This window comes from Mytilus edulis, chromosome 3 (genome assembly GCF_963676685.1).
Source record: "Mytilus edulis chromosome 3, xbMytEdul2.2, whole genome shotgun sequence".
Lineage (NCBI taxonomy): Eukaryota > Metazoa > Mollusca > Bivalvia > Mytilida > Mytilidae > Mytilus > Mytilus edulis.
The window spans coordinates 42,324,452-42,344,682 of NC_092346.1; the positions used below are offsets into that span (position 1 = coordinate 42,324,452).

General features: G+C 33.4%; 1 protein-coding gene across 1 annotated transcript; it reads right to left on the reverse strand.

Annotated features, from left to right (window-relative positions):
- Positions 1–676: 676 nt before the first annotated feature.
- LOC139516535 (V-type proton ATPase subunit D-like) lies at positions 677–19,748 on the reverse strand. Its single transcript, XM_071306704.1, has 7 exons — positions 19,400–19,748; positions 11,380–11,497; positions 7,537–7,684; positions 6,861–6,905; positions 5,943–6,113; positions 2,952–3,030; positions 677–2,043 (listed from the first exon to the last, which is right to left on the reverse strand). Exons 1-7 carry the CDS (start codon positions 19,438–19,440, stop codon positions 1,890–1,892), a joined length of 756 nt encoding a protein of 251 aa, XP_071162805.1. The 5' UTR covers positions 19,441–19,748; the 3' UTR covers positions 677–1,889.
- Between the last annotated feature and the right edge of the window lie 483 nt (positions 19,749–20,231).

Consider the following 20,231-nt stretch of genomic DNA (forward strand, 5'->3'; position numbering starts at 1 on the left):
AATGACAGTTGTCAATCATACTAGTTGAATCAATACCCACTTAACTAATCAAAATGTTTTTAAAAAAGCTTGCACATCAACACACCTTAATGACATACATTCTTTAATCAACTGCTCCAATAATTTACCCAGTTTTTTTCAGTTTATTTGTGTATTATGTGCACATACATGAGAACCATAGGGAACTATATTTTAGTGTGAATACATTTAGTAACAGTAGCTAACCTGTCCTGTTGTTAGGGAGGGTGGTGCCTAAGTAAAGATTTAGAACAAGTTCTAATCTTTCCAAAAACTTTACGTTAACTTAAAATGCTAAATGCATGAGTCAAACATGTCCAGAGTTTGTTTTACTAGTAATTTCTTCTCTCTTCTTACAATGGAAAACCAGAGATAAAGTAGTAAATATGGAATATATATATGATTTTGTTTTCTAATTATTTGTTATCCACATTGGACTATATACTGGTATGAGGAACACAAGAATTTTAATTACCAGTAACAAGATTGGGTCTTTACTATAAAGATTACAAACGTTTTCTTCCCCCTGGTGCTGCTGAAGATAATAATACACTCACAAACAAATAGTGACATGTGCATTGTATTGGCCGGACAAATAGTACTATGGTAATAGCAACTGCCATAATAAAAATCATTAAATTACTAAATAATAGATCACGGTGTTTCATTTTATTATATTTTTTATATTTATATTATATTATGTATACAACATATTTATTCAATAACAACTACTTTACAATCTTGAATATGTAGATGTGATTTTAATACATATGTGTGAGGTAAAATAAAAGTCCATGGACACATTTTTTTTCTTATGAGATTTTTTTTCAGTCCTTTTCACATGAAAATACTTTTTAGACTATAAATATTGAAGAAAGTAAATATCCTAATTGTAATGAAATTAATTACAAATGTACATTGAAAAATTTATGTACATATAATAGAGGATGTGGGGGTTAAAAGGAAAACATGTGACAGGATATTTCAACTGCATAGAAAATGTCACATGTTATGTCTTTTCAACCTCCAAATTGAAACAACACCTACTGGTATCCTATTATTGCAGTTTTTTTTGCTGTTCTGTATTTCAGATAAATACAAATGAAAATAAGACAACATGAATTTCTAAATATCTGTATTTTTTTATAACTTCAATAGTAAAATGCTAAAATTTCTGTTGAGTACTTTTCTCAATAATAACATACAAATAAAACCTCTTAATTCTTGTTTAATAATACTACCATCTAGCCTATAACAAATCCTTATACAAAGGTTTGCAAAAATAAATGTTTTAAATAATTTTTCTACACAAAAAGTAATTTTAATATTTTGGAATGTTCTGATTAGTACTGAAGCATATTTCTTCAAACATAAAAAATCTGCAACATAACAAGATGGAAATGAATTAAACTAAAGATTTAACAACAAAATGTGCTATGAGCGATGCCATTACAATAAGATGACACAAAATATGGACTTAAACTTGTGTATGCTAACCATTATCATCAACTGAAAATTTTGTTTTGTAACTTTATTTCATTGTTATTTACTAGTAAGGCCACAGATTTCAAATTTGAAGTTCTATGGATTTTTTTAAAATATATCAGTTTGGGATTCAGACTCTTCTAAAAAATTGTAGTTCTAAAGTATAATATGACAAATTACAAAAATTACAAAGTAGAACAATCATTTATTCAAACTTCAGATTCTATTTTTTAGAGGGATTTAGAAACATTTGACAATGTGTGTGCAGCTTTTTTTATTTTTCAATAACCAATAAGGGAAAATTCATAGAACTAAAAATTAAACTGATTTGGCCTACTTCCAGCTGAATCCTAACATTTACAAATCTATTCAACAAAAAGCTTTCATCAATCTGTAAACAACAAGTCTTGGTCCATCCCTTCATTTAAGATATTTGGTGCTTCATCCATCTCTTTCTCTTCTCCAGCAGCTTTCCTTTTAGCCTTTAGATCTTCAGCAGCCTTCTTATTTTTCTTTTTCTTCTCTTGAATTTTCTTTAATCTAAAGTTTTTTTAAAAAAGAATGTTAAAAGCACATATATATTTCTATAGATAAATTGTTGGAAGAAAATCTCAATTATTTGTGTAAAATGTATCCCTATGTTGAGAAATTTACTCTGTGTTCCCTACATGGAGTGATTGTTCATGCCTTAATAGTTAATGGTTATACATCATCCTATTTTTATCCACAGGCTATGTTATGGTGGTCAGTTTTTATTATCGGCAGAAGCCAGAGTACTCAAAGAAACACTACCTTTGACCAGAGCACTGTCAATTATATTATATCATTATTGGGATTAGAATGCACCTGCTAAACACAGAGTACGAACTCACAACCTTATAGTGTTAAAATATAATAGGCTAGTATTACAGAAGAACTACATAGACCAATCAGCCACATGACATCTCTGAATAAGACTCATCATTAAACTTGTACTAGCCATGAGTAACATGACTGTTGCCACTAGTTGAGCAGGTCCTGCCTACCCTTTCAGAGCTCTGGAAATAAGACACTTTTGATTATCTTTTCCTCGTCTCTTTTTTTTCAATGTGATTGTCAGTTTCTCACGAATTAGGAATTTTGTATTTATCATTTATTATCGCTATTTTGTGCATTTTTCCATTGATCTTTTTTTGTGATAATTTTTCATATCATGCTACTCGCTTGAGATGGAAAATTATTGCTAGAAACTAATGAAATTGACAACGTTGTCATAGGTAAAATAGCGATAAACAGATTATCATTGGTCATCTGAACTGGATTGCTTTTCTTGCTTTCGACGTACCAGCTCAAGCAAGAAAATCAATCTCGTTGATATGATCAATGATAATATATAAGTATCTTCTGCCTCCTGATTTTAGTTTATTTGTTTCAATATCGTCTGAAATGTTCCTATGTAATTTACTTACCTAAAGAACTCTTCTCTTTCTCTTTCATCTAATTCACTAATTATATACGATAAGGTATTTTCTATTCTTGGTATAATAACTAAAAAAAAAAGACAAGCATTTATAATCATTATCAAACTCACCTGTAAGAATTTAAAAACTAGAGGCTCTAAAGAGCCTGTGTCGCTCACCTTGGTCTATGTGCATATTAAACAAAGGACACAAATGGATTCATGACAAAATTGTATTTTGGTGATGGTGATGTGTTTGAAGTTCTTACTTTACTGAACATTCTTGCTTCTTACAATTATATCTATAATGAACTTTGCCCATTAGTAACAGAGAAAAATATTTGGTAAAAATTTACATAAATTTACCAAATTAATGAAAATTGTTAAAAATTGACTATAAAGGGCAATAACTCCTTAAGGGGTCAATTGACCATTTAGGTCATGTGGACTTATTTGTAGATCTTACTTTGATGAACATTTTCGCTGTTTACAGTTTATCGCTATCTATAATAGTATTCAAGATAATAACCAAAAACAGCAAAATTTCTTTAAAAATTACCAATTGGAGGGCAGCAACCCAACAACCGGTTGTCCAATTCATTTGAATATTTCAGGGCAGATATATATTGACTTGATTAACAATTTAACTCCTTGTCAGATTTCCTCTAAATGATTTGGTTTCAGAGTTGTAAGCAAAAAACTACATTTTACCCCTGTTCTATTTTTAGCCGTGGTGGCCATCTTGGTTGAATGGCCAGGTCATCGGACACATTTTTCAAACAAGGTACCTCAAAGATGATTGTGGCCAAGTTTGAAATAATTTGGCCCAGCAGTTTCAGAGGAGAAGATTTTTGTAAAAGATAACTAAGATTTACGAAAAATGGTTAAAAATTGACTATAAAGGGCAATAACTCCTAAAGGGGTCAACTGACCATTTCGGTCATGTTGACTTATTTGTAAATCTTACTTTGATGAACATTATTGCTGTTTACAGTTTATCTCTATCTATAATAATATTCAAGATAATAACCAAAAACGGCAAAATTTCCTCAAAATTACCAATTCAGGGGCAGTAATCCAACAACAGGTTGACCGATTCATCTGAAAATTTCAGGGCAGATAGATCTTGACCTGATAAACATTTTTACTCCAGTCAGATTTCCTCTAAATGTTTTGGTTTTTGAGTTATAAGCCAAAAACTGCATTTTACCCCTATGTTCTATTTTTAGCCGTGGCGGCCATCTTGGTTGGTTGACCGGGTCACGCCACACATTTTTTAAACTAGATATCCCAAAGATGATTGTGGCCAACTTTGGATTAATTTGGCCCATTAGTTTCAGAGGAGAAGAGTTTTGTAAAAGATTACTAAGATTTACGAAAAATGGTTAAAAATTGACTATAAAGGGCAATAACTCCTAAAGGGGTCAACTGACCATTTCCGTCATGCAGACTTATTTGTTAATCTTACTTTGTTTAACATTATTGCTGTTTACAGTTTATCTGTATCTATAATAATGTTCAAGATAATAACCAAGAACAGCAAAATTTCCTTAAAATTACCAATTCAGGGGCAGCAACCCAACATCAGGTTGTCCGATTCATCTGAAAATTTCAGGGCAGATAGATCTTGACCCTATAAACAATTTTACCCCCATGTCAGATTTGCTCTAAATGCTTTAGTTTTTGAGTTATAAGCCAAAAACTGCATTTTACCCCTATGTTCTATTTTTAGCCGTGGTGGCCATCTTGGTTAGTTGGCCGGGTCACCGGACACATTTTTTAAACTAGATACCCCAATGATGATTGTGGCCAAGTTTGGTTTAATTTGGCCCAGTAGTTTCAGAGGAGAAGATTTTTCTAAAAGATAACTAAGATTTACGAAAAATGGTTAAAAATTGACTATAAAGGGCAATAACTCCTAAAGGGGTCAACTGACCATTTGGGTCAGGTTGACTTATTTGTAAATCTTACTTTGCTGAACATTATTGCTGTTTACAGTTTATCTCTATCTATAATAATATTCAAGATAATAACCAAAAACAGTAAAATTTCCTTAAAATTACCAATTCAGGGGCAGCAACCCAACAACGGGTTGTCCGATTCATCTGAAAATTTCAGGGCAGATAGATCTTGACCTGATGAACAATTTTACCCCATGTCAGATTTGCTCTAAATGCTTTGGTTTTTGAGTTATAAGCCAAAAACTGCATTTTACCCCTATGTTCTATTTTTAGCCATGGCGGCCATCTTGGTTGGTTGACCGGGTCACCAGACACATTTTTTAAACTAGATACCCCAATGATAATTGTGGCCAAGTTTGGTTAAATTTGGCCCAGTAGTTTCAGAGGAGAAGATTTTTGTAAAAGTTAACGACGCCAGACGACGACGGACGACAGACGACGGACGACAGACGACGGACGACGGACGCCGGACGCCAAGTGCTGAGAAAAGCTCACTTGGCCCTTTGGGCCAGGTGAGCTAAAAAGCAAATGACTTAATCTTGGACAAGCATTTATCGTTATAGCCATCTAATGCTAAACTATTTAAAACAACTAAAATTCAATAAAAAAACATATGAATATAGAATAATTGAAGGTCAGGCCAGAAATCGTATCAAGTTTTATAGCCAGTTTTACAGGACAAGCTGACATTGTCACAATGATTTCTGTGAGATTTCTCAGAAGCTTCAAAATAGCAGTCATTCTGATTATTAGTCACCGTATAGTTTATTTCTTATCACTTTTCCTTTGGAATTTTCAAATACGATAAGATACATTCAGAGGCAATAAAAGATAACATTTGACAAATTTGTAAGTGTTTTTTCAGTGAACGCATGGGATTAAAAGAAAATGTTGTTGTTTATTCAAAGTTTTTTTGTGTTTAAAGGGAGCAAACTCTGTATCAGTATCATTTTCAATCAAGAAGCAGTGAGTCCTAACAAACTTTAAACCACACAATAAACTAAATTCCAAATGGGACGGGTGTGTATGTGTAAACCTACCATGTTCAATAGCGTTAACTCTTCTATTTGTTATTTTAATGACTTCATCTAATGTGACAAAGGAAGTTTGTAGAGAGGCCAGCTCTACCAATAACTGTATTGCTTTAGCATAGTTCTTTTTTAATTTATCTATTTGCTGTCCTCCTCTTGATAAACCAGTTAATTCATAACCTGAAAAGAAAAAGCTACACATTGAAAAAATGCAATTTTCTTTTAATAGTCATCAACACATTTTATACACAACCTATATTCAACTGTTTCTGTTAAATTTTTTGAACCAATATTCAATCTCAAGAACTGTCTTTGGGACTATTGTTAGAGTGCTTGCCATAAATGAATCAAGAATCAGGTCAACGATTTTAATTAAGTATAATGCACCATTAAGAAGTAAGAACAAAGACAGTTTACTGTATATATGTACTTTATTTGCAGTGTACTTATAAGTTGTACCTTTTTTCCTTAAGTACAATGGAGAAAATGTCCTTGTAAAACCATTTAACTGATATCAAAAGAATTTATAACTGCAAATCAATCATTATTTGAAATAGCTTCCATTGAATTCAGAAGCCATCAGTCATCACCAGTAAATTATCAATGACACTACAAACAAGAAAACAACCAAAACGAAAAACTGTAACAAACAATGATACAAGCCAAGAATATATTTAAGGAATGACTGTAATATTTTTTCTGCCTATTCAAAATAACATATAAAATGTGGGGCACACTGAATAACCCGCTAAAAAAATATTACAGTAGGTTATTCAGTGTGCCCCACATTTTATATGTTATTTCGAATAGGCAAAAAAAATATTACAGTCATTTCTTATAATTTAATTCTTAATTCCATTTAAAACCCGAGTAAATTGTGAAGTTTTTAAAAAATAATCTTGAAACTAAGTTGATTTAATCACTTACTATCTGAGCCATCTTGGTAGCTTTCAAATATTGGTAACATTACACCTGTAATGAGATAAATATTAATATAAAGTGGTATTGTAATACAGTAATGGCAGTAAGGACATCACATAAATTCCACAACCCAATACCCTGTTTATAAAAAATAAATACTTAGTACACTGCCCATCCACTTTGGGTTTTTGTTAGATGTATTTCTTTTCAATCCATCTGATGAGTTTAAGTGTTTTTCAACTGATTGTTATAGTTTTCTTTTATGTGATACTGTTACAACACTGTCCCAGGTTAAGGGGAGGGTTTAATTTGGTACCACCAAACATGTTTAATCAGGCCACATTCTGTATGTGCCCGTCCCAAGTCAGCAGCCTGTAATTCAATGGTTGTCATTTGTTGCTGTGTTACCTATTTGGTTTTTGTTCATTATTTTGTACATCAATTGGCGGTAAGTTTTCTCAATTGAATCGTTTTATATTTGCCTTTTATAGCTGATTATGCTGTATGGGCTTTGCTCATTGTTGAAGGCCCTATGGTGACCTATAGTTGTTAATTTCTGTGTCATTTGGTCTCTTGTGAAGAGTTGTCTTAGTTGCAATAATACCACATCTACTTTTTTATAGTATTCTAATGTTTCTTAATTTTTTATAGCATACAGTGAAATACACATTCTTTAATGTACCTGCTACATTATCTTTTTTTGTTCTAACTTTCATCTGAGCTTTATTGACGTTCTGTAATACATTATGGTTGAAATCACCAGTAGTGAATTTAGCTTCTGCCAGAGAAAAGGAGGCTTCTTTCATTACATCTCCCATTAATACTTTTGTCTGAAAATAAAAGTCAATGAAAATCAATGAAAAGTGGTTTATTCATGTTTAATCAGATAACAATTTTTGAGTCAGGAATTACAGTAAGAGGTTTGTAAATGGATAATCTCTTAGAGTTGATATTTCAGGTCAAGGTAAAATATTTTACCTTGTTCTAAGCTTATAGTTCTGCTTGTTGCTTTGGTATTTTTACAGATATTTCATAATTTTGAAGCGTAATTTGTGGTATATCAGTCAAACTTATAATTGCTTAATTTGCATAAAAGCCTGTTAGGAAATGCCATAAATTACATTCTGATTCATACCTGCCAACATTTGATAATGCCGGGGATTGCCCATGGGGGATTTACGTGCAAGATGGCTATCATAGTCCTACACAAACTTTTGGGGGGACTTCAAAATTTATTCATATGTTGGTAATTTGCTTCTTCATGCTTTTAAAATGCTATATCGATAGTAAAAACTGTAAAATTCAAAATACAGAAAAATTGCTATATCAAAATTTCCAATTGGGAGACTCAAGCTCCTTTGGGGAAATCCTCCTTTGGGGAAATCCCTAGCAAGTAGTGATAGTTGGCAGGTATGCTGATTCAAAAAATCCCTGTTGAGTACTGGTAAATTGACAACATAAAAATATAGTATATATACCAATACACATAATTAACAGCGCCTGGTGATGTTTCATAGCCTGACCGGTTTGGTCCAAAAAGGACCTTCATCAGAGGCAGAATGGTGGATTAATGTTTGCACCTATTTATATAAATATGGTAACTGGCGGTTGAGATTTAACCGGCGGTTGAGTTAACCGGCGGTTGAGATTTAACCAGCGGTTGAGTTAACCAGCGGTTGAGTTAACCAGCAGTTAAGATTTAACCGGCGGTTCAGAGTTAGCCGGCGGATCAATAGTTATCCAGTGGATAAATATGTATCTGGTTGATGTCTAAACAGGTTAAATTATCCTTTCAGTGAGAAATCCTTGTGGGGTTTCCATGGTTACAGTTATCTATATTTAGCTAATGTACACGTTACAGTAAACTTTTTGACATGTTACGGTAAACATTTATTTTGACATTATACGGTAATGTGACCTAATGATATAACCATACTTGGACTTTAGCATTGGCTAAAGGGTGTTTTGATCATTTAAGAAGTACATGGTAATCATTAAGTCTTGATCTTTGGCTTATGATACACCTAAATATCAAGTCTTGGAATAGTATTTCATGGTAGTTATGTGATCTTGATATTTGGCTTATGATACACCTAAATATCAAGTCTTGAAATTGTACTTCCTAGTAGTCATGCAGTCTTGATCTCAGGCTTATGATACACCTGAATATCAAATCTTGAAATAGTAATTCATGGTTGTCATGCAGTATTGATCTTTGGCTTATGATACACCTAAATATCAAGTCTAATAATAGTATTTCATGGTAGTCATGCAGTCTTGACGTTTTAGCTTGTGATACACTAAAACATCAAGTCAAAACTATTACCCCCCCCCCTAACCAAACAAAATTTGGTTTAAGGGGGGGGGGGGGGTCTGATTGAGAATGCTTCATTTAAGCCTTTAGTACTCCTTTTAAGATCAAAGGTAGACGAATATTAATCCTCAGTGTTAGAAAGTTTTCAACACCTTAAGTTTGTAATGTAGGTATTACATATATACATCAATGTCAGGTAATTGCTAGGCTTACGCTTAGAGCTCCTGTGTCAGTGAAAAATCAATAGGCATTATAGGAAAGGTGTACTGACATAAGAAGTCTCTAAACACATTAACTCCAAATGGAGCTTTCGTTAGTAGAAGCCATATTAACTATGTGTATCAGTGAGATAAATGTGAAAGCATAAAAATATAGTATATATACCAATACACATAATTAATAGCGCCTGGTGATGTTTCATAGCCTGACCGGTTTCGGTCCAAAAAGGACCTTCATCAGAGGCAGAATGGTGGATTAATGTTTGCACCCTATTTATATAAATATGGTAACCGGCGGTTGAGATTTAACAGGTGGTTGAGTTAACCAGTGGTTGAGTTAACCAGCAGTTAAGATTTAACCGGCGGTTCAGAGTTAACCGGCGGATCAATAGTTATCCAGTCGATAAATATGTATCTGGTTGATGTCTAAACAGGTTAAATTATCCTTTCATGAAATACTATTCCAAGACTTGATATTTAGGTGTATCATAAGCCAAAGATCAAGACTTAATGATCACCATGTACTTCTTAAATGATCAAAACACCCTTTACCCAATGCTAAAGCCCAAGTATGGTTATATCATTAGGTCACATTACCGTATAATGTCAAAATAAATGTTTACCATAACATGTCAAAAAGTTTACTGTAACGTGTACATTAGCTAAATATAGATAACTGTAACCATGGAAACCCCACAAGGATTTCTCACTGAAAGGATAATTTAACCTGTTTAGACATCAACCAGATACATATTTATCCACTGGATAACTATTGATCCGCCGGTTAACTCTGAACCGCCGGTTAAATCTTAACTGCTGGTTAACTCAACCGCTGGTTAACTCAACCGCTGGTTAACTCAACCGCCTGTTAAATCTCAACCGCCGGTTAAATCTCAACCATTTCTTTAATTTCTGAAGTATTTTTTCCCTGTTCACCAAGAAATAATTAAATCTGGGTTATGTATGTGTGACTGACAATGAGACAATTCTCCTTCCAAGTCATAATCAGTTTGGGGACAACCCCTTAATGTTATAAATATCCCTTTTACATGTTTTATGAGGGATCAATATAAGTTATAATATATTTGTTTGTACAAAAGGCTCATATTTTCTCAAAAAACTATATATCTATCTGGTATTAAATGGTCAAAACATGTCCAAGAATTTTGTAATATTCCTGGACTTTAACCATGTTAACACATTTACTTTAACAGTTTAATATTATTCAAAATAAGTGGACCTCTTTTAGAAAAGTTGTTTAAAATATGATGTAACTCTCCTCTTTTTGAGTACAAAATTCTAAGTTTAAAAGGTTTTGTATAGAAGAAGTTCAAGAACTATACAAATCCTTGGTATTTCTATTTTCTTTTCTACATCAGTAAAATGACCCCTTGTCTGAGGGAGGGTTGTTCTCAACCTGATAATAACAAACACAGGTCAAAGTACGGCCTTTTACACAAGGCTTTGATACATACCAAACAGCAGGCTATAAAGAACCCAAAATTATTAGCGTACACAATTCGAAGAGGAAAACCAACGATCTAATTTATTTATCATGTATATCCAAACGGGTAAATACCAATGAACAACATCAACAAACGATAACTGCTGAACGACAGGCCCCTGAATCAATCAGGACAGGTGCATAAACATGCAGCGGCTATGGATAGTTTTGTTTCGCCAGCATACAATATAATTGCAGTTGAAGGCAAATCCTTCAGAAGTTCTTTTTTTAATAGGGAATATAAGTAAGGGGGAAAGTAACCAACTTTTTGTTCTTTTTATAATATTTACAAAAAAAAAGTGCGGGAAATGGACATGATTACATTTCCGGATGCGGAAAGCGGGAATATAAAAAAAATCTGTTTTGAAAAAAAATAGGTGCGGGCGGGTCCGTCGTACAAGGAATCAAATTGGTGTGGCCTAATATGAAAAAACCTGAAAATATTGTTACTTCATCCTGTTTAACCAATAGCCATATTTGTATTTATACCTCTATAATTTTCTTTAAAATCATTCTAAACCTAAGTGTTAATGCATCTGCCTTTTTCTTTAATAAGCTATGACCTTTCTGTGCACCCTTCAGTCTTACTTTCATCATAGCCATGGCCCTGAAATAAACATTGAAAAATTTAATCACTATCAGAATATTTCAATAAATATTGATGTTATCTACATGTAATATAAAAAAAATTATTTCAATAATCAAAGTGCTTCTAAATGTTATATCTGTATATTATGTAATGTTTACTCTTCTCTCCACAGGAGCTGGAGTTATAATATATTATCAACCAACCAAGTTTTACATGGCAGCAGAGCGTGAGATCCACCCAATTTTGAAGAAAACAGATTAGAAATTGACTTTGTAGTGAAATAACATTGTTGTAGCGTATACATAGACTAAATATTCAGTATTGTAGATTAGCGAACTGTTTTGTAGATTAGCAAAGTGTATTGAAGATTAGCGAAGTGAATTGAAGATTAGCGAAGTGAATTAAGAATTAGCGAACTGAATTGAAGATTAGCGAAGTAAATTGTAGATTAGCGAATTGTGCTGTAGAGTGTAGAGTTAATATGGCATCAGTCAACTATAAAGTACCACCTGTATTTACTGAACAGAAGCCTTATAGCAGATGGATTGATGAAATTAAAGCTTGGAAGGCCTTGACTGATCTCGACAAAAAGAAGATGGGTATAGCGATAGCGTTGTCACTTCCTGAAGAAGGACTAAATTCCATCCGAGATAAAGTGTTTAGCGACTTGAGTTTAGAAGCCTTAAATGCAGATGATGGAGTAGATAAGCTCATTGAATTTATGGACAAAATATTTAAGAAAGATGAGCTAAGCGAAGCTTATGAAGCATATTCTGAATTTGATAGATTTAGGCGTAGTAAGGTTAGTTCAATGGAGGAGTATGTAACAGAATTTGAGAAATTGTACAACAAAACCAAAAAGTTTAAAATGGAACTGCCACAGCCTGTTTTAGCCTTTAAATTGTTAGAATACTCAGAATTAGAAATGAAAGATCGACAATTAGTGTTAACCAGTGTCAATTACGAGCAAGTAGAATCACTTTTCAAGCAGATGGCAACTTCTCTTAAAAAGTTTTTTGGACAGCAAGCTAGCAAAGATATGGGAGACAGAATTAAAGTGGAATCAGCATGTATGGCCGATGAAGAGGTAAATTATTCAAGGAATCGTTTTGGACGAGGTAGAGGATACAGAGGGAATCAAAGTTCAAATAGAGCAGGTGATTATAGGCCACAAAGCAACTCTAATTACAAAGCAAAATTCAACAAATCTGTCAATTCAAATGGACCTGATGGTTTGCCACTACGTTGTCTCAGTTGTGATTCAATTAGACATTTGGTAAAGCAATGCCCACACTCTTATGAAAATATGGCCAAGGCAAATCAAGGTGTTGAAAAAGCTGTGTTGTTTACTGGAAATAAGTCACAGGAAGCTCTTGTTCTTTTGACCGAATCTGCCAATTCAGCAATATTAGATAGTGCTTGTACTTCCACAGTGGCAGGGGAAACGTGGATGAAGTGTTATTTAGACTCCCTAGACTCTTCTATAAGGGAAAAAGTAGTGGAAAACCCAAGTGAAACTCTTTTCAAATTTGGTGGAGGTACAGTTCTGCAATCTACAAAGAAGGTAACTTTTCCATGTGCTATTGCAGGTGTTGAATGTGAAATTCAGGCAGATGTTGTAACAAGCGATATACCATTGTTGTTGAGTAAGGACTCCATGAAGAAAGCAAAAATGAAGCTAGATCTTGAAAATGATAGTGCAAATATTTTCGGAAAAGATGTTCAACTGCAGTGCACATCATCAGGGCATTATTGCGTACCAATAGATCAATTGAAAGTTGATATTAAAGTTACAGCCGCTGCACTTGTAGCAACACAAATGACCAAAGACAAAACCAAAATCATAGAAAAACTTCATAAGCAGTTTGCTCATCCATCAGCTAAAAGACTGAAAACTTTGTTGAAAGATGCAGGTGGTTATACCAAAGAACACTTAGATTGTGTAGATGAAATAACAGAAGGTTGTGATGTCTGCAAGAAATATAAGAAAACTCCAGCTCGACCAGTGGTTTCACTTCCGTTGGCAACTGAGTTCAATGAAGTGGTTGCTGTTGATTTGAAAGAATGGAAACCAAACACATACTTTTTGCATTTAATTGATATTGCAACAAGATTTAGTCTGGCTACAGTTATCAAAAGGAAAACACCAGATGTCATAGCGGACAAGATAATGTCTCTGTGGATAGGGAGTGGAATGGGACCTCCAAAGCGTTTCCTAGCTGACAATGGTGTGAATTTGCAAATGAAATTTTCCGTGATATGTGTGCTAACCTAAACATTGATGTAATGAATACTGCTGCTTATAGTCCTTGGCAGAATGGTATTTGTGAACGTAATCATGCTGTGGTTGATGACTGTGTTGCCAAAATATTAGAAGATCAACCAAAACTAAATCTAGAAGTAGCTTTAGTATGGGCTTTGAATGCAAAAAACAGTCTCTCGATGGTATATGGATGGAGCCCGTATCAACTTGTTTTTGGAACAAACCCAAACTTGCCAAATGTGCTTAATGATAAACCTCCTGCTTTGGAGCACAATACAGTCAGTCAGACATTTGCCAATCATCTAATTGCATTGCACTCTGGTAGGCGTGCTTTCATACAAGCCGAGTCATCAGAAAGAATAAGAAGGGCTCTACGTCATAAAATTAGAGCCTCTGGTGAATGTTTTCAGCATGGAGATAAAGTTTATTACAAAAGAGATGATGATAATAAGTGGAAAGGACCTGGAACCGTCCTTGGTCAAGATGGCAAAGTAGTATTTGTAAGGCATGGAAGTATATATGTCAGGGTTCACCCATGTAGGCTCATCAGGTGTGGAACAGAGTTTAATGATATGCCATCTAAGCAACTAAGTGTAAACAAAAGCAATGTACAACCAGTTAGAGAGAAAATTCATCAGACTGCATTTTATGATACTGATGATGAGGAGGAAAACATCAACAGAAATGTGGAACAGAATATAGAGGAACAAGAACCTGTACAAAATGAAAATGATCATCAGCAAAATATACAACCTCCTCAAATGCAAAATGATGACAATGAACAAGTAGATCAAAATATTGCACCTGGAGTAGCATTTGATAACCTTGAAGAGCCTGTAAGGCCAAAAGAAAAGAAAACCAAAGATATTCCACATGTTGGAGAAAATATAGTATACAAAATGAAAGAAAATGACACATGGATCAAAGCTAAGGTTGTTAGTAAAGGTGGTAAATCAAGTGGAAAAAATTGGGCTTATTTGAACCTTCAGGATGAGAATGAAGATGCTCAGGTTGGCATAGATTTTGCCAAAGATGTTCAAGAGTGGCATACAGAACAAGATGTAGATGAAGTTAATGCAGATGTTGTTCCTCAATCTAGGCATAATGAGAACCAAGTGAAACATGCTAAACAGCTAGAAATGGACAATTGGAAATCATTTAAAGTTTATGATGAAATTCCATATTCAGACCAAAAATTAATGTCAACAAGATGGGTTATTACAGAAAAAGAAATGAATGGAGAAAGAAAAGTGAAAGCTAGGTTGGTAGTGAGAGGGTTTGAGGAAGAAAATGAAGTAAAATCAGATTCACCAACAGTACACAAAGAAAGCCTAAGGTTATTTTTAGCTATAGCTTCCACTTCTGAGTTTGACATTCATTCAATAGATATAAAGGCAGCATTTTTACAAGGTAAAGAAATAGACAGAATTATTTTTGTAAAACCTCCAAAAGAGCTTTCTTCTGATAAACCAGTAGCATGGAAACTAAACAAGTGTGTTTATGGGCTTATTGATGCCTCTAGGAACTGGTTTCTTAGTGTTAAAAGAGAACTTCTACAACTGGAGTGTATTCAGTCTAAGCTTGATCCTGCCATATTTTATTGGCACAAAAACAACAATCTTGAGGGACTTTTCCTAATGCATGTAGATGATTTTCTATGGGCAGGAAGTGAACATTTCAAAACGCAGGTTATATGTCAACTCAGGGACAAATTTGATTGTGGGAAAGAATTAGACAGTAGTTTCAGATATATAGGTCTTAATATTCAACATGAAGGCAATGATATATTCTTACAACAACATGATTATACAGATGAACTGAAGCAAGTTGATAGAGCTGACATTAAGAATGGTATATATCCAGAAATTGTTGGTCAGTTACACTGGATTGCCACACAGAGTAGACCTGATTTGTGCTTTGATGTTTTGGATCTTTCTACTTCTGTACAGCTAAGTGAAGCTAAGACTCAATCAAAGTTGAATAAAGTAATCAGAAAAGCTAAAAACAATTCATACAGAATTAAATATCCAAACTTAGAAAGTCTAAAGAACATTGAGTTAATACTCTATACGGATGCCTCATATGCCAATTTATCTGATCGTGTTTCAAGTGCCGGTGGATATGTGATATTTCTACGCGGACAAAATGGAAAAAATTGCCCAATTTCTTGGTCTTCAAAGAAAATCAGACGAGTTGTTAAAAGTACTCTAGCTGCGGAAGCTTTATCACTTGTTGATGGACTAGACGCTTGCTATTTTGTAAGGAGCATTCTTCAAGAAATGATAAAATTAAATGCAGAAGAATCTATTCCAATCAATTGTTTTACAGACAACAAATCTCTGTGTCAAAACATTCACTCAACAAAACTTATTTCTGAGAAACGGTTGTGTTTAGATTTAGCTAGCATCAAAGAAAGTGTTAGTCTTGGTGACATCACAGTCACATGGATTAAAACCAGCAGCCAGATTTCGGATTGTTTAACTAAAGCAGGAGCTGATTTCCATCCTTTGATCAAAGTTCTCAGTACTGGGAAAGGACCATGAAATTGAAACCAAACATTCAAATTGACAATGTTAAAAATTTAGACATTTGTTTTGTTTTCTTGAATATTTTAAATTCTCGCATGGAATAGACCATTAACATTTCAAGTTTTGCCAACAGACAATTAACTTTTAGTTTAAAGAAAGACGCGGGAATGTGTTATATCTGTATATTATGTAATGTTTACTCTTCTCTCCACAGGAGCTGGAGTTATAATATATTATCAACCAACCAAGTTTTACACTAAACACTGAGGGGTAGAGATTGCTTACATTTATCAGTGTTAAGTAAAATAAATATTGCATTGTATAAAGCGATTCAACTACAAATGTACTATCATAAACAAGGGGAGATAACTCTAATTAAAAAGATAGCTTTAACAATGACATCTGACATTGATATTTTTAGAACAAATTTTAGGTTCCTGATCCTTGCAAAAGTTATGTAATTTTTTTGACAAGTATAACATCTTTGGTTACTTGAAGATCTGCGCATATATTTTATTGATAAATTTCTGGAGATATTCATGGATAGGATGTATAGAATGTCATGATCAATGCACTTAATTTTTTTTACATGTATTTCATTTAATGTAAGTAGTGATGATTTTGGATGATTGAGAAACATAATAGGTTTATGATTGCATTTCTTTACCCCAAAACTAAGCAGCATCTAAAGAATGATAAAAACAGTTGTTTTTCATGTGACCCACAAGTATGTCAGGCTTTTTGTCAGCATGTCAATTATGCACAATAAATACTCTCATTTTTGTACAAGTAAGTGCAAAAATGAAAATTTCACTAATGCAACCAGGTGAGTATCACAATACTTAAAACTTGCATTCAGATATATTTGATACAAATATCAGTAAGATATTCCTGAAATTGCAATTTTTGTCTCAAAAAATCACAACATTGCACAATAAATGCTGAATTACAGTACATTCTGATTCAATAAGTCATATGTTGATACTGAGTTGAACATTTTTAATCAAGCTAGTAAACTCATACATGTAGATCATGGAAGTCAACACCAATTTAAAACTTAGTAACTGAAATGTATTTTGTTTATATATACCATTGTCATTAATTCTAAAAATTAATATCTGAATTGAAGAACCAAACCACATATTCTAAACAACTCCAACATGTACAAAATATCAATTATTGTCATTCTAATTATCAAGCAGCCATCAAAGATACATTAATATTACATTTGTTAATCAAAGGAACATGTTTATCTGTGAATTTTATTAGTCAGTTTGAAAATACTTCTATAATCTAGTTGTAAACACTTTTACAGTTTTAGTCTAGTAAACGACAAACAAACAACACTCAACAGTACACAAAAAACACAAAAAATAAATGTAGAAAACTAAAGACTGAGAAACAAGAAGTCTACCGAAACATTTGGTTGACCTCAGGTGTTCTGGAAGGAGAAAGCAGATCCTGCTCCACATGTGGCATTCATTGTGTTGCTTATGCTAGTACAATCCCATTGATAATGATAATTCAAATTCGGTATGTCACTTAGTCACATTGTTTTTTGGTAACAATCCTATATATTGTTTGGATTTTAAACTAATAGAATTCTTATTTTTATTCATTCCGTGTAAAAGAGGAAGGATTGTAGTACTACCATTGGAACATATCTGGACTGTTGTCATCTAGGAAACAGATATGCCATAAAGGTCAATCAACTTGTGATGGCGCTGTAAAACTTATAAAAGGATGACTTCAACTTCACCACTTTGAACTCTTGGTTTAATCAAGGATTTGTATAAGCTTCCTTGTGAGCAGCAACCTTGTGAATCATTATTTAAAAACAACTTGGTTTCCTTTCTTTCCTGTATTGTAGGGAACACAGGCAACTGTCTCAGAATTTTTTTCCCCCTATATACCTTAATGTGTTATATTAAGGTACATGTATATGGGAAAAAAATTGAGACAAGTGCCTGTTGTAGGGATTATACATATGTTACTTATTGATAAAGTATACACCTTATTGCTATTACCGGCTGACCCGAGATTCTGTCCCCCTTGAACTGGTCTGAAACCACAATTGTAGTCCCTTGATTTTCGTTGTCCACGAATATAGTCCCTAGTGTGAACAGTGTGTTACTTGCCAATTTTTTTATACCCCTTCCAAATGTATTTCTCCATGTTTTATGCCTCAAATAGTAAGTTGGGGATGAAATGACACTGTCAAAAAATTTGGATAATGAATTTTAAAGTAAAGTAGTGATTTGGTCCCAGTTGAAAAAGGTTAAAAATTAGCACTTCGGAAGCTGTCAAAAGATTTCAAGAGTTAGAGTCAATGAAGTTTTCTATAATGAGGGGGGATAGGAGGGTAAATCCCGACGTCCCGAACTCCGAAAAAAAGGATTCCCGGATCCTGAAAGGGTCAATCCCGAGCTTAAAAACACCCGATCCTGGAGTCCCGATAAATGTCCTATCCCCCCTCTATAATTTTGATATAATTTGTCCCAAAAGTAGTACAACACACTGTAGATCACTGTAAAATTTGAGAAAGCGCAGGTGGGATTTTTAAAATTTCATTTCTTGTCTGAAAGAAATGCACTACGACATAATTGTGGTCTAGGACCAACTATTGCCGTAGTACACGATCACTTTTCCATTGTGTCATCAGATTTTTTGTATTATGATGTCAAAATTTTACGGAAACCTTCGTGATGTCCAGTAATGGCGGACAAATAACGATAAGGTGTATTGTGATGCCTATTAGTAACATACCTTGCTGCCATTCTTAGAACCAATGATTGATATACATGTATAGACTAATTAAACTGCAAAATCTTTATAAAGAACCATCTGTTATATTTTGTGGATGCCATTTATACATATATAGTTGGTATATATGGGTCTGATACAGCGCTGGCATAATTCAATGTAGATCTGACAAGGGACATGTTCGCTTTCTTAATGAAAGAGTTTTTGGGGATGTTAACATTATTTTTTAGAAACTGTTTATCTTTGGAGCAGATGGTCTTATGACAAGCTTATGCCAGTTATGAAAATTAGACTGAATAAACTACGTTTTCCTGACACAAGATGGTTTGGAAAGAAGATATATAAATTGCTCGAGACACAACTTACATTCTTGATGGGAAAACGTTAAGTCTGTCTTTTCCTGACATCTTGATCTGTTGTTTTTGAAGAGAAAATAAATTTCAGACGAAATCAATGAATGTCAAGAAATCTTCCGAAAATGATGCCGGAACAGATACGAATCGTTTCGGGAAATTATATTTGTCGAATATTAGTTCCCAAAAGAAAAAGCCTGTATAATAAATTATAAGGAACTACTGATTCTCAATTTTTATTCATACAAATCCTCTAGTATAAACTCAAAATACTTTATGTTCATGTATTCAGATATATTAGATTGAATAAAATTGTCTGGTTGGAATACGGATCATTAGCTAGTCACATGATTTGCATACTCAATAACTTACTGTATCCTTGTTAGTTTTATTCCTTATCACACTTCTACAGGTACCCAGTGGAAAAATCAGTAATAAAACACAGGCACTTGTATCAGAAAAAAATTCCTATATACCTTTATATAACATAAAGGTATATAGGAAATTTTTTTCTGAGTCAAGTGTCTGTGTAATAAAAGTGCTTTACAAATCCTTATCTGTCAATAAATGTTTTATACTAAAAAAAAAAATATGTAGAAATCTGACAAACTCTGAAATTAGTGAAAAAAAACCAGACTTTAGTTTATTGATGCTAAACATGCTAAAAGAAAAAAGTCCGCATTTATATATTTAGTAAAAAAGTCAGGATGGGTATGAAAAGAGGTTTTTAAAAGCGTTGACTGAAGTACATTTTGTATGAAGCGCTTCATACTAAAAATGTGCGCACGGTCAACGCTTTTACAACCCTATAAAGTTACAAAAAAGGCATTCATTTTTACCTATAG